The sequence below is a fragment of the Miniopterus schreibersii genome (assembly GCF_964146895.1).
Source record: "Miniopterus schreibersii genome assembly, chromosome: 1".
In the NCBI taxonomy this organism is placed as follows: Eukaryota; Metazoa; Chordata; class Mammalia; order Chiroptera; family Miniopteridae; genus Miniopterus; species Miniopterus schreibersii.
The window spans coordinates 158,821,331-158,844,668 of record NC_138101.1 but is presented as its reverse complement, the minus strand read 5'-3'; the positions used below and the strand labels follow the sequence as shown (position 1 = coordinate 158,844,668).

The 23,338-nt window shown below is 34.7% G+C and overlaps 1 protein-coding gene across 4 annotated transcripts in view; it reads left to right on the top strand.

The window, feature by feature from the left end:
• The window catches only part of VPS13C (vacuolar protein sorting 13 homolog C), a 165,423-nt gene extending 142,575 nt beyond the window's left edge, over positions 1–22,848 (top strand). For 2 of the 4 annotated variants that reach the window (XM_081137882.1, XM_081137883.1), the window contains 10 exons: positions 841–954; positions 1,982–2,057; positions 2,643–2,806; positions 4,502–4,547; positions 6,865–6,988; positions 7,470–7,584; positions 12,366–12,454; positions 18,899–19,022; positions 20,543–20,626; positions 20,951–22,848. In XM_081137882.1, the coding sequence (XP_080994008.1) occupies positions 841–954; positions 1,982–2,057; positions 2,643–2,806; positions 4,502–4,547; positions 6,865–6,988; positions 7,470–7,584; positions 12,366–12,454; positions 18,899–19,022; positions 20,543–20,626; positions 20,951–21,052 (1,038 nt within the window). In that variant the 3' untranslated portion in view covers positions 21,053–22,848. Of the gene's footprint in view, positions 1–840; positions 955–1,981; positions 2,058–2,642; positions 2,807–4,501; positions 4,548–6,864; positions 6,989–7,469; positions 7,585–8,319; positions 10,635–12,365; positions 12,455–18,898; positions 19,023–20,542; positions 20,627–20,950 lie in introns of those variants that run through there. The other 2 variants (XM_081137884.1, XM_081137885.1) reach the window with 1 other exon arrangement.
• The last annotated feature ends 490 nt before the right edge of the window (positions 22,849–23,338 follow it).

Genomic DNA, 23,338 nt, shown 5'->3' with positions numbered 1-23,338 from the left:
ATTACATAGTAGTTTTCCTGAATGATTAATTTCTATTTCTTTTAGTTCTTTCCCCCTAATATACCTTTTTAAAAGTTTCTTCCAGCCCCTTTTCCCTCTGCAATTTTATAGTTACTCACTTTGGGAAAGAATGGTGATTTAGGAGTCATTACACTTTATTTCTTCAACCACTACAGTTTCTAAGCATGGTCTGCTAGAAGCGCGAGAGGAATTCTGAGCCAGGTTCCTCCTCACGCCTCCGCTTCTCTGTGGGTCGGTTTGTATGCACAGACACAGTAGTTATTTCCGTGCGCGAGGGCCCTGCAGCTGTGCCGTGCTACTCCATCTCCCTCCTTCCTTTGCTGGAAGGCCCTTTCTCTGTGGTGTGTAGAGACATTGTGGCTATTGGATGTTCAAAGAAGCTTATGTTTTTACTTGTTTTCTTTTGATGATTATTCCCTATCTAGTTTCATAGTAATAGTGGTGATAATAACATTGAAATGAAGTAACAATTACTGATTTATATATTCATTTAATATGCATGCTCAGTCATGCAAGATCAGTGTAATACACCTCCCAGATGAGAAGACCGAGCCTCTAGAGACTCGGTGCTTGTCCACAGTTATGTAACCGCTAAACGCCGACGTGCCTCAGGCCTAGCTCCACCAACTTGAAAGCCCCATGTCAGGTACCAGCATGCTGCCTGCACCTTGTGAAAGATCAGTGAACATAGTGCTGCTTATTCTGAATAGTTTTCCCTCAACAACCTAATTTAATCAGTACCCCCCCTTTTTCCTATTGCATCATAATGTTTCTTCCAGCAGTTGTAAAGGACTTAAATTCCTTTTTTTTTTTTTTAAGTTCTTGAAACAGATGTATGTCCTTGTATTGGGCTTGGATGTGCTTGGAAACCCATTTGGATTACTTAGAGGTCTGTCTGAAGGAGTTGAAGCTTTGTTCTATGAGCCCTTCCAGGTATCAGTCTTTTGTTTATTTTAAGTATAGTTATGGAAAAATGGATATTCTGTTCTTTTAATGACAAATAATTTGTATTTTAACTGTATCTGAGAACTGAATAATATTCAGATAACAAAAATAAAACAGAAAGCAACAAACAAAAACTCACAGAATCCGTATGGTGGTTACCAGAGGAAAAGGAGGGAGGGAGGAGGTAGAAGAGGGTAAGATGGCCAAATATATGGTGAAAGGAGACTTGACTTGGGGTGGTAAACACGCAATAATGCAGTGTACAAATGGTGTATTATAGAATTGTACACTTGAAAACTATATAATCTTATTAACCAATGTCAACCCAATTAATTTAATAAAATTTAAAAGTATATATCAGTTTTATATTTTTTATTTAAAATTACTTGAGATAACATTAAAAGATTGTTTCAGAGTTAACTGAGCAGTTCTAGTGTCTGAGCAATAAAACATGCTCACATTTTCCAGGATTGAATTGTACCTGTGAGGAAGAGCGCTATGTGGATAGACCGTTTCAAGGCTGTTTCACCACTATGGAAGGAACTAATGGGGCATTAAAAGCTGACTTTGTTTCGTATTCAAGCTTTACTCTAGCCTGTTCTCCATTTAAAGGATCCAGGAGCCCAAACTAGTGAGGGTTTTAGAAGGACAAAGCAGAGACAATAAATAGAACAAAGGGGCCAGCACTGTGAGGGCTCTCAGTCTTGTTGCCAGCGCGGCTTGCTTTTAGTATTCTGATAGAACTCTGTGCTGAGACTGTGACTGAGCCAGAGATTTACTCCTACCCAGTTTTTGTAATCTTAAAGGGTATGCTGAGATCACAGGGGTTGAAAGTGTCTTCAAAATTAGTAGGTGTTCCCTCAATCTTTGGGTTTGAGGGCAAATATTGTGTCTTCACAACATTATGGCTCTTTGTAGATTCTGTGTTTTCATGGATACCCTGAAATACTAAATTAAAAGTCTTAAACTTGTTTAGATTTTAAATAGTTTTTTGTGTTTTTTTTTGTCCTGCCAGGGTGCTGTACAAGGCCCTGAAGAATTTGCTGAGGGATTAGTGATTGGGGTAAGAAGTCTCTTTGGACACACAGTAGGTATGCATCACATATTTTTGGATATATATTTTTTATTATTATAATATACATTGTTTATAAAAAACAAATTGTATTTTATAAAAAGTTCACTTTTCTAATAATCCCTTTTAAAAGATGTGTTTTCTTATTAAATGGGAAGTAATTTAACTTTGACTTGCTGGTTGTTTTATGTGTCTTTGTAGTGTTGAATCCATGTACTTTAGTTTTATTTCTCTTCTTGATAAATGGGAAAAATAAATGTTTGCATTCTTGTGTATGAGACAGAATTTTAACCAGCTGTTAGTTTAAAGCAGGGGTGGGGAGCATCTGGCCTGAGGACTGTATATAGCCCACAAAATCATTTGGTCTGGCCGTACCAAGGCAACTGCAGGTGGGACTCAAAATTCAATAAGTCTAGGAGCTTTTTCATAGCTAATTTTTAAGTTATTAATTTTGTATGGCCCAAGAATGATATTATAAATATCTTAATAGCCCTTGGCAGAAAAAAGGTTCCACAGCGCTGGTTTAAAGCAATCCAGTGCAATGTATAGTGGTTAATGCTCTTTGAAGAAACAGTGTGACTGACTTCTCTGGGCCTTTTAATAGGTGGTGCAGCAGGAGTTGTATCTCGAATCACTGGTTCTGTTGGAAAAGGTTTGGCAGCAATTACGTTGGACAAGGAATATCAGCAAAAAAGAAGAGAAGAGATGGGTCGACAACCTAAAGATTTTGGAGACAGCTTGGCCAGAGGAGGAAAGGGCTTCCTGCGAGTAAGTCTGCTGAGTCTTCAGGAAGCCCTCAACTTTTATATACACTTTAGAATATGTACTCTTGGAATACTACTTGTGAGTCAGGGTCTGTTAGAGTAGCAGGAGTGATAAATTGTCAACTTTTCTGTTTCCTTTTTGCTCTCCTTCCCGATTATCAACATCAGATCTATCCTCAAAATTGCAAACTTAGTTTGGCACTTGGGTTGGAGTGAAAACTCCATAATGATGGCAGGTTAGTATTAGTGTGGAAGGGGAGGAATATATAAGCAGAAAAATGTGGTAAATCATGATAACTGGGGGGAGGAGGAGCTGTTTAGGTCATCATCAATGGACCATTCTATGGAAGGGAGGTGTAGAAGTTGTGTATAAACTGGAAAGTGCCAGTCACTACTTTTCAGTACTTTAAAAATTATACAGGACCAGAGGCATGGATACAGGGAATGGACTGACAGATCTCAGAGGGAAGGAGGGGACTAGAAGAGATTAGCCAAAGAACATATGTGCATATATGCATAGCCCATGGACACAAACAATGTGGTGAAGGCCAGGTGGGAGGTAGGGTGGAGGGGGGCAAAGTGGGGGAAATGGAGGACACCTGTAATAGTGTCGTCAACAACAACAAAAAAACATGCATATCCCAAAAAACATTCACACACACACAAAAGGTGGTGGGGAGTAGTGTCTAAATACTAAGTTGAAATATAAAAAATTTTTAGGGCAAATATTAACTAAATTTTGTGATTATAGTACAATATGAATATAATTCTAATTCATAATATACTGAGAGTTAAGCAGGCCATTAATGGGAAGATGGGGGGTTATTCACATTCTGAAAGAAACAAAAAAATTATACAGGCAATATATGAATATGGTTTAATTATAGGTAACATGAATATTTTCCTTATAAGTAATTGTAAGAACTTATAACTTTTCCTTTTAATAAGTAATGAAATTATTATAGGTAAGGCTCTGAGTACTCTTTGATCACCCCTCACCTCTTTGCAAGGATATCTAATCTTTTCAATAGAGTGTATATCCTTCACTTCTTTTTCTATGTGTTTTTATAATATATAGGTAGATTTAATTATTACCACTACTTGACAATTATGAAGAATGTATAAATATGTTACTATTTTAATTTTGGAAATTTCAGGAAGTTGTAACTGCTGTGTTTGCGCCAGTGGTTTGTAATGTATGCTGTCTCCTCAAAATCTTTCAGGGGTCCCTTCATTATCAATTTTCTACACTTTCATTAAGTTGTAAAGTAATCTCATTAAAATTTATAAGTAGATATTAATTTTGCTCAACTCACTCATTTTACAGATATAGAAACTGAGATTTAACACTCAAAACTAATACAAAATAATAATTGAATGTAAACTAATTAAAAAATAAAATTAAAAAATAATAAAACAAAAAAATACCATATGAAATAACAGAAAATCTTTTCACCTGCTTTACTATTCTTTCTATTATAAAATTTTACTTCTACAAGGTGCTTTCATTTAACATTTGCTGTGATATATTTAAAAAATCAAAGTGTTCACCTCTATGTACATGTTGTTTACATTATCAAATAAGTACTTATTTTTTTCAAAAAGTTTTTTCTAGTATGTCTGTAGAGACCTCTAGTGGTTGATTTAAAATTAAGCATTTTCCATTCAAGTTTGACTTTATGATTGATTTCTCTTTCAGGGAGTTGTTGGTGGAGTGACTGGAATAATAACAAAACCTGTGGAAGGTAGGTTGAGAATCTTTCCTTCTTAATTTACTGTTTTTAAAATAGGATAAAAAAATAAGTCAGTAGCTATCAAATTTACTTACTTGATAAGTAAATTTAAATAAGTCAGCAGAAACAAGTCAGTAGCTATCAAATTTACTGTTTACCATGCAGAGGGTCTGAAGAGTTGCTGCATGGTAAACAGTAAATTTGATTGCTACTAGGTATTTGGGGGAATTTCTGACTAATTTTATGTTCATAGTCCTAAATTATTGTTTAATAAATGTGCTTTTCTCAGAAAGTAGAGAGTTAAGTAGTAGACCATAATTCAGACTTTGAATGCTATTTTCAGCAGGTCCATAAACTAGACTGCTTTGGGCCTTTGATAGCACTGACTTATTTTTTTATCCTATTTTAAAAAGCACATTACTTTATTTTGTGCAATACCTATCAAAATCCCAATTGGCTTCTTGTAGAAATTGACAAGCTGATTCCGAAATTTATACAGGAATTGTAAGGACTCCAAATAAGCAAAACAATCTTGAAAAAACAGGACAAAGTTGAGGACTTGCACCATCCAATTAAAAACTCACTACAAAGTTACAGTAGCTATGACAGTGTGGTACTAGCATATGGATAGACATATAGATAGATCCATGGGATAGAACTGAGATTCCAGAAATAAACCCTTACATTTATTGTTAATTTATTTTTGAGAAGGGTGCTAAGATATTTCCATAAAGAAAGAATAGCCTTTTCAACAAATGGACACCTGGAAATAAATATAGAGTTTATATTTTGTGACCCAGCAATTCCACTCCTACCTGTATACCCTAGAGAATTAAAAACACATGTTTGCTCAGCACCTTGTACATAAATATTCATAGAAACATTATTCATAATAGCCAGAATGTAATAGCAACCAAAATGTTCATTACCTAATGCATGGATAAATGAAATGTGGTATATTTATATAATGAGAAATTATCCAGCTATAAAAAGAAATCACATACAGATAACTCCTCAACTTATGATGTGGCTATGTCATCATAAACCCATTTTAAGTTTAAAATGTCGTAAGTCAAAGGGCATTTAATGCTACACTGTAGTATTGGTTGCTCACCCGCACGATCACATGGCTGCCTGGGGGCTGTGCCTTACTGACACTGCCCTGCATCATGAGACAGTATCATCTGCACACTGCTAGCCCAGGAAAAGATCGAAATTCGAAGCACAGTTTCTATTGAATGGGTAATGCTTTCATACCATTGTAAAGTCAAAAACAGTAATTCGAACCATTGTAAGTTGGGGACTATCTGTACTGATACAACTACAAGGTGGATGAACCTTGAAAACATGATGGCAAGTGGAAAAGACTAATTAAACATACCACATATTGTATGATTCCATTTGTAGGAAATGTCCACAATAGGCAAATCCGTAGAGATAGAAGGAAAGCAGATTAGTGTCTGCCTCTGTCTGACTGGTGGGAGGAAAGAGGTAAATTGCATAGGATTGGATGGGAAGGGCCAGGGGGAAATAGGGAATGATTGCTAATGGGCGTAGGATTTGTTTTTGAACAAATTTTTAAAAATTGATTGTGATGATGGTTACACACTCTGAATATACTAAAAACTATTTAATTTATATACATTAATGGGTAGATTATATGGTATGTGAATTATATTTCAGTAAAGTTCTTATATATATATTTTAAAGTGCACTGCTTGAAAAATTTCCTGATGGCTGACATAAAAAAGAAGATATTTTCTGGTCAGTTCTTAGACCTTTTAGTCACAAGTACTGACTAAACTTCTGAAACTAGTTATAAAAGTTGAGCATACCTCAGGGTTACCTGGAGGGTGTATTAAAACAGATTGCTGGGCCCCACTTCCAGAGTCTCTAATTCAGTAGGTCTGGGATGGGACCTAATAACTTGCATTTTTTTTTTTTTTTAATATATCTTTATTGATTTTAGAGAGAGGAAAGGAGAAGGAGAGAGAGAGATAGAAACATCAATGATGAGAGAGTCACTGATCGGCTGCCTAGCCTGCAACCCCGGCATGTGCCCTGACTGGGAATTGAACCCCGATCGCCTGGATCCTAGGTCGAGTCGATGCTCAACCACTGAGCCACGCCCAGCTGGGCTAACTTGCATTTTTAATACTCTTTGAGAAACACTGTTTATCATATTATCACTAAATTGAACTTCTTTAGAAAGCCAAATTTTAGAAACTTTTTGAGTAAAGCAGTTTAGCATTTGGCTCAGGCTTCTGTTGTGTTCAAACCTGATTATTTAAAAATATCCTTATATATTCATGTCTTTGGTTTTATGAAGGTGCCAAAAAGGAAGGAGCTGCTGGATTCTTTAAAGGAATTGGAAAAGGACTTGTGGGTGCTGTGGCTGGTCCCACTGGAGGAATCATAGATATGGCCAGCAGTACCTTCCAAGGAATTCAGAGGTAATTAAGTATATGATGTGTGCAAGGTATGCGTCTGTGTGCTAACTGTTGCTAGGAATACATAACTAGGTAAATATTTTGCCTGCTCTATGACAGGTTCACAAGGTAGAGTGCCACCAGAAAGGAGTAAGAGGAGACATTGTTTATGGCTCCATTTCTCTCTTATTCGACGAATGTTTATTGATACCTACTATGTGCTAGGCACCGTGCTACACACCAGGGACACAGAGTGGACAATCTAATCTCCGCCTTTATTTTTTGACATTTCTTTTCTTTGAAAAAAGTTGGAGGAGGTTGGAATGAGACAGACTTGGTTTTAGTGCTTGTTGAATTATTTTGGGCAGGTTATTTAAAGTTACTCTGATTGTTTTTATCAAATATTGACATAATATGGAACATAGTACAGTGTTTAATCAACATATATATTTGTATTATTTTGAAAGATTCTCACATTTTCTTATACTTATTCTGATGCCTACAGGGCAGCAGAATCAGTTGAGGAAGTGTCCAGCCTCCGTCCCCCTCGCCCGATCCATGAAGACGGCATCATTCGCCCGTATGACAGACAGGAATCCGAGGGCTATGATTTATTTGAGGTATAAATTCTGTTCTTCATGGTCATGAGTGAAATTTAATTTTAAAGATTTCTAGGATCAGAATTTCATGGGTGATTCTTAAAGTTCCTGATTCATGAACTTCTTTAGGGATTTACACAGGAAACATGGTTTGTAGAGTAGAATTTGATTATTTGTTTTATTTTAGTGTAATGCGTTAAACGGGAATAACTGATAATTTTTTTTTTCTGCACAGGAGCAAAGCTCTTTTTTACAGAAAGGATAATGTTAAAAGAAGTCGTAGGCTTTATTACTATTTGTGTGATAGCTCATTTAGTTAACATTGTTAACTTTGGTTTCCTGCTTTGTAGCTAATTATTGGAATTTTACTGCTTCCTTTTCTCCCAACCAAATTAATTTAAGTGGACTATTCTGTAAATCTAGACTTATTCAGGTAAACAGAAGCTGGAGGAGAGAATAAAAAAAGATTATATACAATTATAATATTTTCAAACCTTAAAAAACATTTAAAGGATTTTTTTGGCTTTCATTTTAGTTTTAACTTTACTGTATTATACAGGTATATTTATATATCTGTATAAATATACTTCCATGACTAGCTTTTTCCAAAAATAAATTTATTAATGTTTTTCTACTTTGACTTTAAAATAAAATCACTCCTCATTGTTATTAGCCTATGGTTTTTATTATATGTGAATATATTTTACTTATCTGCATGCTTCTAACTTTATTTTCTTTCTTTTTCTGCCTACACAGCAAGAACTGGAAATACAGGAGTAAATGTCTCCTATACTACTACTTGATTTCATCCTTAAAAATCAAAACAAACTGTGGTATTAATTGACTGTCTGATCTATTTAGATTGAGAGTCCATTTTAATGAAGTTTTCTTTATAACTCTCTATCTGAACTTTTTATTGTAATGGCTTGACTACAGATAAAAATGGTGGCATTTGTGGTAATACTGTAAAGGAGTAAGAGAGCAATATAAAAGATCAAATGATGCAGGAAATCAACTCTCTTCTCCATTTAGTTGGTGAAAGACTTTATTGAGCTCAGAAGTACACACTTGATCATTTTGAAAATTTTATCTTTTCTTATGGTATTCATGTGCATTTCAGTTAAAGTTGAAAAAAAAAGGAAATTTTGTCCAACCTTCATGTGTTCTTATGTTTGTGAGCCCTGATGATGGAATTACATAACTTTGTTTCATAAATCACCCTATACTCAGGTTATGGGAGTATTAACTGGGGCATGTTTTAATAACTGAAGTACCTGTTTCTCTGGGTCTGTCCTTAGATGTAAAGTAAGAGTTGGCACATGAATTTTGAGAATGTGTTTCCTTAATCTTGTTTTCTTTTTTAGCCTCTTGGTACTCTTGCTAGAAAAATGGGAGACATTTTATAATTATGTACATACATTCTCAGTCTTTAGCATTTATACTTTTCAAAAATTGAATCTCCTTTGTTGGTTATGCTAATTTCACAGTTATATTAGTTTTAATTAATGTAAATAGAAGTTGAACATGTAATTAGGCAAATTGCTTATGTGGCACTTGAGTTTATAGATATCTTTATTTTTAAAAACCAGTGCTTTTTGTTTTTCAGTCTTCATTATCTTAATGAGAACAAAAAATATATAAATGATGATTTTGAAAGTAATGCCCCCATAGTTAATTTTCACAGTAAGTTATCTTATCAGGCAACTACATTCTTTCCCCCAAAATTGAAACCAAGGTATAAACTTAGATTTAATGTGTTATATATTTGAAGAGAATGAAACTGCATACAGCTGGTCAGTTGGATTATATATATTTTTAAACCATAATTATCAAAAAAGTAAATGCTTTATGTTTAAAACAAGCACTTTAAAGAAAAAAGAATGCCATCTAAAGACCAGCCTAAACTATAACTGACAAACTTTTTTTGGGCCTAGATAATTGAGGGTTGGCAAAAATGTCACTGCATATAGTTTCTATAAGAATTAGGCACAATAACTAATTGAAGATGCTGTTTTACTTAAATCATCACTAATAATTACCCTTCCTTCTTAGGTAAAAGTAACGATTTTTAATTTCCCTGGATATATTGCAACTTTACTGAGACTTGACTTTTGGGAAATTGTATAACTTTGTTAAAATTATTTTTTACTTATTTACTTTTCATTTGTGTAGCTCATTATGTTATTAAACTTTTCCTTGTGATGATTCTTTTTACAGCTGTTTATGAATGACAAAACTTCAAGAAGCTTTTTATTGTTAAAGCTAAATATTGTTATCTTCTCTGATTTATTAGTTTTTGTTAAGATATCAGACAGCCTTTTAAACTTTTATATGTTATTATAGTTACTGGAAGAAATAGAATGATTGTACATTAGTGAGAGGACTTGGTAATTTTTCTCAATGAGTGTAGGCCTGGAGAATTAAGAAATTCAGGCTGTCTCATCCCTCGCCCATCTTGCTATAATCAGTTATGTACGATGTATTTATTGATTATCTAAACTGTGCTGGATATACAAAAGAAAATAGACTTCTATCCTTAAGAGACTAAGTATAACATAATGTGTAAATATTAAAGAGAACTAAAGTATAAAATTATTTCCTCCTAGCCCTTATTGTTATATAGGTACATTCTAAATAATTTATTTGGGAATATTTTGATTTTTTTCCATCTTCTTTTTCTCCTGAGTATTGCTCTGTATTCTTTAATGCTCAGCTTTGAAAGTTACTAAGTCATATACTGTGTTTTTATAGGATATATTCTTCTGCTTATTCTCTATTCTTCTAGGATAATTACTGTTTATACGTGTGTGTATGTATATGCATTTATACACATGTATATATAATATATACATATATATAGCCAGTATTTATTTAATATTCATCTTGGTTCACATACTTATGATCATATAATATTTAAAATGGTGTTTCTTGCTTTTTCATTTTAATTTTTCATGTTCATGGAAATGCTTCATTTTTAATTCTTGCATTAGCATCTCTTGGTAACCATGTATTGTGTGTTTGACCATTTCTAGCTCTTGACATTAAAGTTGGTCCTGTTATTTTAATAACAGTAATAATGAAACATTATTATATACACATTGGTTTTTCATATCTTGTATTATTTCCTTAGAATTTACTTGAAAAATAAATTGAATGCTTTTGCTAAATATTATAGATTCCTCAAGATGCATTTTGGGAAGGGAGAGTGAATATTTTATTAACTAATCTGGTATCCTGTGGCCATCAGTGACTGAATGTCTGAATCTGAATCTCAGAGTGTAGTGGATTTTAGTAGTGCTGAAAACAAGGTTTCTGTAGTGTATTATGGTGATAAATTATACTTTAAAAGCTTTCCATGGTTTAAAGATAGCAATAGATTGATAACTAATAAAAATGCATATAAGATGGAAAGTTGGTCGTATTTTTTGTATAGTGCATCTCAAATCTAAATATTTTAATATATCCTTAAATTTCAATGCTGAAAACAAATTTACTAAATTATATTTATTTTCCATTTTCTCTTTACTAAAGAAATTAAATTATAAATGTTAAAAGATTTTAGCTAATTCATACAGGCATAATGTGAAACAAGTGACTATTAAACTCCACTTTTCTGAGACTCATTCTGAAGATGAGAGCCCAGTTCTTTGGGGATTCATCTTTGTTCATGGATTTTTATAATTGTCAAAGAATGACTGGGAACAAAGGACCTTTAAAAATGTGTATTTAAGCATTGAAATAACAGCTCTGTTGTCTCTGCTTGTGATTATTATTGATTACATTATCCTTTTAATAATATTGGTGTTGTATTCTTGATTATAAAATAGTAAGGTCTTATTTATTAGGTATGTTTTGCATTTTCATATTTATTAATTATCTAATCTCTGATCATATGTTATAGATAAAATCACTAATAATATTTTATTAGCGTTCATTATAAAAAGTAACCATTTGTTGGTTTTTAATTTGTTGACTAATTCAAGTAATTTTGAGATAGTTGAAAAAGTAAATAAATGTATTTTAATGTGTTACTATTTATACTTGAATTATTTTATGTTTGTAATTGTCTTTAGCAATCAGTTGTAACAGATATTGGAAATTTTTTAATGTTTGTATTAATATTATTAAATTTTCTTCTCTATTAGGAACATAATTTGATACATATGTTTATTTCTTGTGCATACTTAATCTATAAGACTAAATACTCAAAAACATTAAATAGCAGTTATCTTGGAATTTTATTATGTGTATATCTACCTCTATGTAAAATCAGTGGTTCTTAACCTTTGAGAAGGATCACAGACATTTAAAAATCAGATGAAAAATACGAACCATCCTCTGAAAGAAGTTGCAGAACCACATTTTCAAAATGTTACATTCTATTTTAGGGAGTTTATAGCCCTCCCAGGGTGCTTCCATGAGCCCGAGATTAAGAACCCCTCTAATGTTAATGTCCCATTTTTATATTAGCATATGTGCATATTCTCGTGAATGAAAATGTGTGATTATTTCTGGTAGATATTCTAAAATTTCTAAGTTATCACAGAATGCAATGTTAATTTACCAGAAGATCACTTAGTAAGTATTTAATACATATTTGTCTTTAAAGGAACAGTGGAAGTTAATTTACAAACATGTGATAAGTATCTTTTTAGCTTCACATGTGAATATGTAGAATTGTGCTTTTGTTCCTAATAATTTTCCTAACTAGCAGTTATTAAAATTAGCTAATATACAGTAGTAGAAATACGATTTGAATGCATGTATTATCCAAATCTTGAGTCCTTTTTTTTTTCTTCCAGAATCATGTCAAGAAGTTAGAAGGAGAAACTTACCGATATCACTGTGCTATTTCTGGAAGCAAGAGGACAGTCTTTATGGTTACAAATAGGTATTAACTTCAAGTGACATTTTTCCCACTGCAAATAACATAGATCTTAAGAATTTTGAAGATGTGGAGAATTTTGTTAGAGGATGTGGAGAACTATATTCCAACTGCAAAGTGTTCATTGTCATAGAATCGTAAAGACACAGATCTGGATGGGCCGTTTGAGATAATCTGTTCAGACCCTCTCATTGTGGAAGATGCTGAAACTCACTCAGCGTGGTTTAAGGGCTTAGCCAAGTCACACACCTGAGATGGGGTCTAGAAGAGACTTCATAAGTGCTGTAGTGATACAGATATATGTGAATTACAAATCTAGTTATAGAGGCTGAATTCATGAATCGCTGCTTCTCACTAGGTTTTATTTTGGATGATTAGTATACCTTTTTTAAAGGATGGTATTATTTCTGTATGTTTATTCCAGTTTTTTCTAAGTATTTTGGGAGTTGTAAATAATTTTTCCAAATAAAAGAACTTAGACTAAACTACTGTTTATTTTCCTGAGATTTTCCCTACATCACTTATTCCAGAATGACAATTACAGATTAATAATTTTCAAAACTTTCTAAGTTATGTATTTTTGTAGGACTAAGGCAGAGTACTTATAGTAAGCAAAATCTGCATTTTGTTCCTTACTAAGACATTTAAATGTATTTGGTTGGGAAAGTCTGAAATTATGGGATTCAGACTTAAACCTACAAACTTTTTTAAAAAGAGAGTTAACCATTCATCTGATTTGCCCATTAATTAAGAAATTAAAATATTCACAAAACAATCTAAGAAGCAGTTTTGGCAGACAAGTAATCATTTATTTTTTATGCTTAAAATTTTATATCCATTAGATTAGACCAAAAACAATGTCTATTTATATTGTGTATTGTAGTTAGCTGCAACAGCTATATGTTAACTTATTTTAAAATTGTATACCAACACTGGACAATGGAAATGTTAATTTTTAAAAAAAATATATATCTTTATTGATTTCAGAGAGAGGAAGGGAGAGGGAGAGAGAGATAGAAACATCAATGATGAGAGTCATTGATCGGCTGCAGCCCGCAACCCAGACATGTGCCCTGACCAGGAATTGAACCCTGATCGCCTGGATCCTAGGTCAACGCTCAACCGCTGAGCCACGCCCGGCTGGGCTGTTTTTTGTTTTTTTTTTGGTAATACTTAGTACTTGCTTGATTAGGCATTTTGTGGGACTATTGCTGTGTATATTATTAATGAATTACACATTTAACTTCTCTTCAAGTAAATTGAAAAATCAGGGTAATTTTCAGTTTAGTCATTTACAGAACTTAGAGCTTTTCAGGAAGTAGTTCATAGTCCTCCCAACATCAGAAAAATAATATTTCTGACCAGTACAATGACTTAGTCTCCTTGTAGTAGACTCTAACAGGAATTTCTTTGATTAAGATAGTTATCATTATGCTGATTTGTTTGATCTTTAATGATTACATAAAAATAGCCTTTAATTACAAAATCATCACTTTAAAAAATAACTCTTTTTATTGCTAAAGTTATGCTTATTTATTGTAGATAATATAGATCAGGAATCAACAAAATTTCTTTAAAGGGCCAGATATTAAAAACTTAGGCTTTAAGGGCTATCTCATGTTTCCCATCTATATCCATCTCTGCCCTTCTAGTGAGAAAACAGTCATGAACAATATGAAAATGAACAGGGTGAATGTGCTCCAGTAAAATTTTATTTACTAAAACAGGCCGTGGGCTGGATTTGGCTCACAGGCCATAGTTTGCCAACTCCTGATGTAAATAATAATTAAGAAAATGAAACTAACTAAAGCTGTGATTTGCCTTGGACAGAGCTGGTTGTACTTTTTGTCCCAATTTAAGTATTAGTGGCTATCCCTTTCATTCTGAAAAGTGTCCTAATTTGAATGATAAGTTATAGGATAACCACTAAAAATAGCCTTTAACAGCAGTCCCTTCATCCAGAGATATCAGCTGGTATATCAGACTTTTGCAGTATATTTTATAAAAAACTATGTACAAAAAATGCACCGTGTACATTTAACTAACCTCGTTTTTTCACCAAAAATTATATATTGTGATCATCTTCCCAAACCATTAAATATTCTTTGACAACATGATATTTAATGGCTGCATAATGTTGTGTTTATGGATATACTATAACTTACTCAAATGCTGACTATTTGACATTCAATTTTCTCTTTCCCAGTATTTTATTATTATAAACACATCTTTGCAGCTAAGTATTTTTTTCTATGATTATTTCCTTCAGATAAATTCTTATCAGTGGGATTATTGATTTTAAAATTGTGAAGATTTTTGAGGCCCTTTCTATTTATTGCCAACTTGTTTTATCAGAAAGTCTGTATCAGTTTTTTAACACACAACTAATAGTATATGGGAATGTCCTTTCTTCTGTATTTTGCTAAGACTAGATGTTACTTAAACTTTTTTTGGTTTTGCTAATTTAATGGGTAGAAAATAATTTGTTTTATTGGCATTTCTTTGATTGCTAATGAGTATGACATTTGAATACATTCACCACCCATTTATGTTTTCTATATTATGAATTGCTTATTCATAGCCTTTCCTCATTTTTCATTAGCCTTTTTCTTACTGAATTTAAGGACATTCTATTGATTAGTGATCTTAGCCCTTTACCCAATGTCTTACTAACATTTTAATCATTACTGGAGTTTTTCAATACTTAGGGCTTTTGGTTTTTCCATATTGAAATTCGTCCAAAATTCGGTCTCAATATTTTTTTCTGATCAGTTACTAGAAACAGAGTATGAGTTCTCATGACCTGAATTTATTAGGCTGCAGTTCTATTAGTTGGTCCTAACTCCTATGTAATATTTTATATTAGAAATTACATTCAGTACAATGTCTTCATTAGGAAATTGTTCTCTGAGCAGACTTTTTTTTTTAAACCATCTGTCTTAGTCTGTTTGGGCTGCTATTGCAAAAATACCATAGACAGGTGGCTTAAACTACAAATTGTTATTTTTCACAGTTCCGGAGGCTGGGAGGTCCAAGATCAAGGGGCTGGCAGACTGTGTGTCTGGTGAGGGCCCACTTCCTGGTTCATAGATGGGTCTTCTTATTCTTTCCTCATGTAGCAGAAGGTGCAGGGGCATTTTCTCAGGCCTCTTTTATAAGGGCACTGATCCCATCCATTCCTGAGGGCTCTACCCTCATGACCTAATCACCACCCAAAGGTCCCACCTCCAGATATCATCACATTACGGGTTAGGATTCAACATACGAATTGAGGGGGGATATAAACCTTCACTCATCTCTGTATAACAGATCCAGGGACTCGGAGATGAATGCTACATCTTCTCTTCCCTCCCATCAACAGGGAGAACCTACAAATTATCAGTGACATCACAGTGTAATAGTCGCTAAGGTAAAGTGATGTACAGAGACCCTTAAGATTCTTGGTCCAGTAAGGTACTTAAGCTGAGTCTTGTAGAGTTGGAGCTGTGATACAGGGAAACGAAGCGAGCCGAGACATAAGCATTACGGCACTTTGAACAGTAAGATCGCTTTGGAATGGCTGGATAGTGGGGTGTTCGTAGGGAAGTGCTGGGCGTTGAAGTAGGAGTCATAGGTGCCTGCTCATACTGCCAGGAGGGTCGGGGCTTCATTACAGTGGTGCAAGAGTACTAATTTGTTTAAAGACTGTTATTCTATGATTCAGCATTGCAGCTTTTCATGCAGAGATATATGCACATAGGACAGGGATAAGTCTCTCTGTTCTTTCCCACTGAAGGCTTGCGAACAAGGAGTAGTGTGATGAACTTTGTAGTTTGTAAAGATGTCTGGCAGCATTTTGGATGCTGGATGGGGGAGGATCAGAATGGAGGCAAGGAGACCAGTTAGAGAGCAGTTAGAGGCTGTTCTGTTGCTGCACAACAGATTACCCTAAAATGAGAAGCTGAAAACTTCCTGCGGGTCTGGAGTACAGTGCAGCATGGCTGGTCCCTGCCAGGGTCCCTCAGGGCTGAAGTCTAGGTGTTCACTTCCTTTCTGGAAACTCCTGGGAAGAATCCCCTCCTGAGCTCATTTAATGTTGTCAGCAGAATTCAGTTTCTTGCAGTTGAAGGACCAAGATCCCTATTTCCTCAGTCTCTGTAAGGCATGGTGCTATCAGCTCCTAGAGCCTACCTGCCGTCCTTATTATGTGGTGCTCTCCATTTGCAACCAGTAATAGCTCCCTGAATCTCTGACTTCTCTGTCTCTAACCCAGATTTAAAGGGTCAGGCCCACCCAGATAAACTTTTTTCTCAAAGTCACCTGTGCCTTATAACAAACCTCATGGAGGTGAAATCCATCATATTCATAGTTCTGGGATTATACAGAGCCATATACCAGGAAGTGGGGAGCTTTGGGGACTGTCTTAGGGTTCTGTCTACCACAGAGATTGTGGTGGTTGTCCTGAGAGGAAGTGGCGAGGGGCAAAGCTAAAAGAATACAGGGGCATCCTGAAGAGACAGGGCTTGGCGACTGGTGGAATGTGGAGGAGACGGGATGCAAGGCAACGTTCTGGTTTGGGGCTTGAGAGGCGAGAGTGCTGGTCTTACCCTTTACAGTAGTTCGAGGGGAAAGATGATGACTTTTTTATTTTTGTTTTTGAATTTGACTGACTTTGATGTAGCTTTGAGATATCAAAGTGTAGATGCCTCAGTAGCAGACACACAGACCATTGAGGTTTGGATAAAGATTTGGAGTTGAGATCTTTGACTCTGAGTGTGTTGAATAGAAGATGACCGAGATTTGAGCTCTGGTAAACTCAGAGAAGGAAAATGAAGATTTAAGGTGGTAGAAAAACAGTAATATTACTGGTATGGTCAAGAGAAGAGCAAGTTTTGAGACATTCGGAATGATGGACTGCATTTGACACAGTGATTTGTAGTGATTGTCTTTAACTCTTACCTATCATCTGATCTCTACTAGGGCAGGGGGTTGGGGGAGTGGAACCCAGTTCCGAGAGACTGTTTGGAATGTGTAGGGGTATTGGAGGTTGTCACAGTGATTGGGGGGCACTTAGCAGGCTGGGGCTAAGGGTGCTGAACTCCCCAAACAAGCCCCAAATTTTAATAGCACCTCTGCTGAGAGTTATTGTACCTCCGGTCTGTTTTGGTTCCCACACTCCGTTGGTCACCAGGTTCATCTAACTCTACCTTTGTAAACATCTGGAATCTAGCTTTTGTTCCCTTCTCATGGCCACTGCTTTAATTGAGGCTCTCACTGTTTCCTGATGGAACTATTAAAATAACTTCCTGCCCTTACCTGTCCTCCATGACTACTAGAGCCATCACTCTGAAGTAAGAATTTTTCCCATTGCTTATAGGTTAAAGTCAAAATTTCTTAAAATGGCAAAAAAAAACCCCTTCAAGATCTGTCACTAAGCTAATTTTCTCACCTCTGTATATATCTGGTGCTCCAGCTACTCCTCCACATCCCTCAGATAAATCTTTCCTTCTTTGTACCCCTCTATATGTCGGTGCACAGGTCCCTTTGTCTGGACTTGAATTTCCCTTTCCCACCTAGACGACTCCTTCCTTTCAAGAATCAGCATAGTAAGTCTTCTCCTGTGCTCCAAAAACTTTTCTGCACACTCTGCTATTGCACTTATCTAACTGTGCCGTAGCATTTATTTCCATGTTGATTTTCCCTCTGGCCTCTGAGTACCTCTCAAGCAGAAACCCCGTCGTCTTTGTTTCTCCAGCACCTAGACTTCTGTGGAATTAACAGATCTTCTACTTCCCCAGTTTTGCTTTCTGTTAGAGAAACTCCAGAGTCAAGTATAGTTATATCAGTAATTAATCTGAATCACACACTGGAAAGTCAATGTGCACACCCTTTAAAGATTCTATTTTTTTTATTGCTATTGAGTAAAATGGGATACTTACTCTGTGATATAGTATATTAGTGTTAAAGTGTTCAAACCTGATATTTATTAGTAGGCCTAATGTGGCTCTTTGCTGACATTTGAGGTTTGTGACATTTCCTGCGCAATCTTTCTTGACTGGAAGGCATAAAATGATTGACAGTAAAGAGCAATTAATAATTTTCCAAGTAAGACATTTTCAGGAGTGTCTGCCTTTATTGCTTCCCAGATGAGAGTACAGCCTGTTTCTATGTGTTTAAAAGATGATTTTAGTTTTTCGCTTAATTTAAAAAAAAATGACACTTGTAAATTTTGCAAGATTAGCAGAAGCAGAATTTTTGAAAGTCTGCTTTGTTAATTGGTATGTGCCATATTTGCTCTTTGTTTGACAGTCATCTAGACTTTTTTGATGTGAAACATACTATTTTTAATGCCAGGTTATATTATTTACTGAGTACTACCTGTTCCATCCAGCAGAGTGAAATATTAGAGATAATCATTAGCAGTCTTTATCATTCATTACCTGTATATTTTTGTTTCCTTTTGCAAAATAGGCGAGTGTTGTATATAAAGGAAGTTGAAATCCTCGGCCTTATGTCCATTGACTGGCAGCATCCATTTGAAGATTTTGTATTTCCTCCTAGTGTCAGTGGAAACCAGCTAAACATTTCAGTTAAGGTAAGAAAACTTGAATCACATTTTTAGAGCCAAGAATTTGTTAAATAAGTGGAAACCGATTTTTTTAACAGTTAACTACACAAAATATTTGAAGGATTGTTATTATTTGCTGAAATGTAAGAAAAGATGTAATCGATTTATTTGTACACTGCACTTTATTTTCTGACAGTCCTTGATTGTGTTGAATGAAATATCAAGTCTGTCCACTGAAAGAATTAAGATGCTGATACTTCCTTTTTGGGAGAATAAAGCATTAGTAAATAAAAGGTCTTTTTAATATTATAGGATACCTGTTTTGCTTTAATCTTAGTTAGATACTTCTGGAAAGATTCCCTTTTTTAGGCATTTAGGATATTGTTATAAATATTGTGTCTAAAATACTCATGTTCTATAATATTTGACATTTGTAGAATGCTAAAACAATTGAAGTGTGTAAAAATACTCTCAAGTCTTTCCTCCCATCATTTTCTAAGAAAGAACTTCAATTACATAGCAAGTAATTAGTAAAAATGATAGCCCATTTTTTGCTTAGTTCTCAGACTCACTTTACTTTGCAATATATATATAATTTTTTATTATGTTATATTATAAATTTATTTTCACCTCTTTAAAAGAAACTAAAAAGTGTCATTCTAAAGATGGTAATGTCTTCATATATTTTTCCTGAACAATAATGATGTTATCTGTATTACTGAAACTATCTAAAAAACATTTATCATAAAATTTAATAGAGATGCAAGTACTATTATTTTTTAAATATGTCTTTATTGATTTCAGAGAGAGGAAGGGAGAGGGAGACAGAAACATCAGTGATGAGAGAGTCATTGATCGGCTGCCTCCTGCACTCCCCCTACTGGGGATCGAGCCCGTAACCTGGGCCTGTGCCCTGACCGGGAATCGAACCCCGATAGCCTGGATCATAGGTTGATGCTCAACCGCTGAGCCATACTAGCAGGGCAGTACTATTATTTTTCAATTTGTGTTTCCTTTCATAGAAGTTAAAGAACCACCATGAAACTATAACATTTTGTATTTCAGCTTTCCCGCACTGTAGAGTGTCAAGGTGTAAAGAGTGCGTTAGTAAATGAACATAGTTTTCAAGCTAGGAGAGACTGTGTCACTGTGCATGTATATTACAGCTTCTTCAGTTACCACTTTTCTTTCACATCAGTGGTGAGAACTGACTCAATGTATTTTACATTATATAAGAATTTTATCTATCAGCCAAGGAAATGAAGGAAAGGTTTTTTGATTTGTCAGATGTGATGATAAATATCATAGCCTGCAAAAAACCATTATTTTATACAGATAGAGGTATTTCACCCAATTTCATAAATTCTAACAACTCATATATGGAACCACTGTCTTGTACCAAAATGATTTACTTTTTATTCTACTTGATTATGTGTATTTTGTATGGTTATAAAATAGAGCTGACATTTAAGCATCCAATTAAAGGTTATGAGTTCTTTTTCTTCCCCAGAATAATTTCTTTTCTGTCATCCTTTCTTTTGAAATAGGAGCAGGGTCTGTTCCACAAAAAAGACAGTGCTAATCAAGCCTGTCTCCGGAAAATTTACCTGCAAGATGCCACCACAGCAGAGGTAAACTATTTATTTCAAAGAATGTCCCTCAGTTTTTTAGCTGAAAGATATTGTGAAAATCTGTTATAATTAACAGTACTCATTATTTCTCCCGAAAGATCTTCCAGTTATATTTGGATGGCTATATGAGCTTAAAATAATGTACTGTGGGCTGAGTAGGTCCGAAGAGCCTTATTTTAGCATTAGACGTATGGACTGTGTTTTCCTAGTCCATGGCTCTTGGACCTCATTGGAAAGCTCCAATTCTTGCTTTTGTACCTTTCTCCACCACCAGATTAGCCTGTACTTTTCTTTACCATTTATAATAAATATCTTATTTTGCAGAGAGCATGTCATGCCATTGAGGATGCCCAGTCAATGAGATACCAGCGAAAGTTGATGAAGCAGTCATCACTGAAACTTCTCAGGCCCCAAATGCCATTGTAATCGCGGATCTCCGGGGGCTGCTCCTGGGAGAAAACCAGTCATCAGTCTTGTCTATGAACCACTCTCCTTATCTTACCAAAGAGAATTTTTTAAGCAGTCCTTTAGTTGTAGAATTTTTTTCTAGAATACCTGCTTACTGGGTTTTTATGTGTTCCCTTTTAGTTTTGACTCTGATTTTGTAACCATGTTTATGTTAATAGTCCACTCTACAGTGCCACCAAATGGGTAAGACCCTTAAAGAAATACCGCCTCACACTCTGAGTGAAATTTCCATTAATGTTAAAATTGTGAAACAAAGGGTAATAGGTTTGTTTTTAATTCAAGTCCTTACTCAAGAGTAAGAAAGGAGCCTAGAATGAGTAATGCTCTTTGAGAGGTTGGGACAAATACTGGATACCTTGTTCAGTAACCGAACTAATGATTTTGGTAAACTAGGTAATTGACTGAAGAGAAACCACTGAAGGGAGAAATGATGTTTCCTGTTTTTCATGAAAACATTGTTCTCCTAATAAAAGTGTTTTACTTTGGTGCTTATTTCTCCTCCTTGCACGATAATATACAGACATATGGAAAAATCAAAACTTCAGACATCAACACTCTGCCTCTGTAATGTACCATTTACAAAATTTAGGAAATTACTTGCATGCTCTTTTAAGATGAAGTCAGATAGCACAACTATAATTTGCTGATCCATGAAAATATTGCACTTTAAGTTTTCAAGACTTAGAAGTATGAAAAATTTCATATTTTTATATCTCCAGAAATTTGTTTTTTATAATTTAAAAGATATTTAAGGGCATTATAAATTAACACTTCATTATAATGCACACCTAGAAATGTATTTTAAATACTTATTAGAGAGAATGAAAAGTCTCTAGTTGCTTTATGCATAAGTAAAATAAGGCATATAAACAACCCTGGAAAATAATTGGTCTGTGTGTGCTTTGAGGGAGCAGGCCTGTGAGGATCAGTCCATTGCAGGATTGTTTTTTTCTTTTCTGCATCTTATGCTGCCTAGTAGAGCTTTTTAAAAATTCTCAAAAGTACTTAATTTCCTCAGATGAATCTTTAAATTTGCTCTGGTTTTTAACATGGCATTTATTTCAAATCACTGAATTAATGATGAGATGGAGATGTGGACACGCTTGGTTCGTTCTGTTTTTGTTGACGTGCAGTAATGTTTCTACTACCTTTATTCATGTTTTTAAAGACTGGCCTTAAAACGTTAAAATTTTTTCTAGTTATTATTTACTGCATACTTTAAGAAGGAGGGTGTAATAACTGATTCCCTAAGTGTTTGATCTCTGATATGGTATGGTGGTCTTCGCTTTTTCAACATCATTTTTTTTTTCTGTGAAGAAAAGTATCACATATAAAACTTCTAGGGTTAAACAGAATCATCAGCGGTTAATTGCAGTTTATTAAAAGGTGCATCACAAACAGTTTCATAGCAAGTGTGCTGGTATTTTGACTTAATCAGGAATCTGAGATATCTATTTTTCATACGAATCACAGCTATTGACAATGCCCTAAATATTTAAGAAACTTTATTGTACTGGTGGCATGTACAAAACACTGAACTAAGAAAAATTTATAGAAACCTATAAACTCCTCATCTCAAATTGGCTTAAAAACAGATTTTCAAATATTGGTAACATTTTAATTTGGTTAATCCCCTGGGACAGAAATAATTTATAGGTAAAGTGTAATAATGTCTTTTGTGCTTTTAAAATGCTTTGAGAATCAGTTTTTTGCATATGAAGTACTGAGAGAAATAAAACATTTGGTACATTGTTTGCAGGTGTGAAAACTTTGTGGGTTTGTGTTGAATACTCAAGTAACATTTGCTTTTATCATTTATGTCTGTCCCCTTTCCTCTTCCAGTCCTGTACAGTGAGAAGTGAGATTAATGAGGGAGGCCTCCCACAGCTGTCAGTCTGCTCTCTGTATCTACGAGTCTGCTGCTGTTTTGTTCATTTGTTTTTATTTTGTTCACTAGGTTTCACATATAAGTGAAATCATGTGTTTGTCTTTCTCTGAATGAGGAGGGCAGGGAGGTTGGGGAGCTGGGTAAAAAGGTGAAGGGATTAAGCAAAAAACAAACAAAACAAAACAAAACTCACAGACACAGTGTGGTGATGCCCAGAGGGAAATGGGGGTGAGGGAGGTAGGAAAGGGTAAAGGGGAGGTAACTGTTGAGGGAAGGAGACTTGACTTGGGGTGGTGAACACACAATATATCACAGAATTGTATGCCTGAAACCTATATGATTGTATTAACCAATGT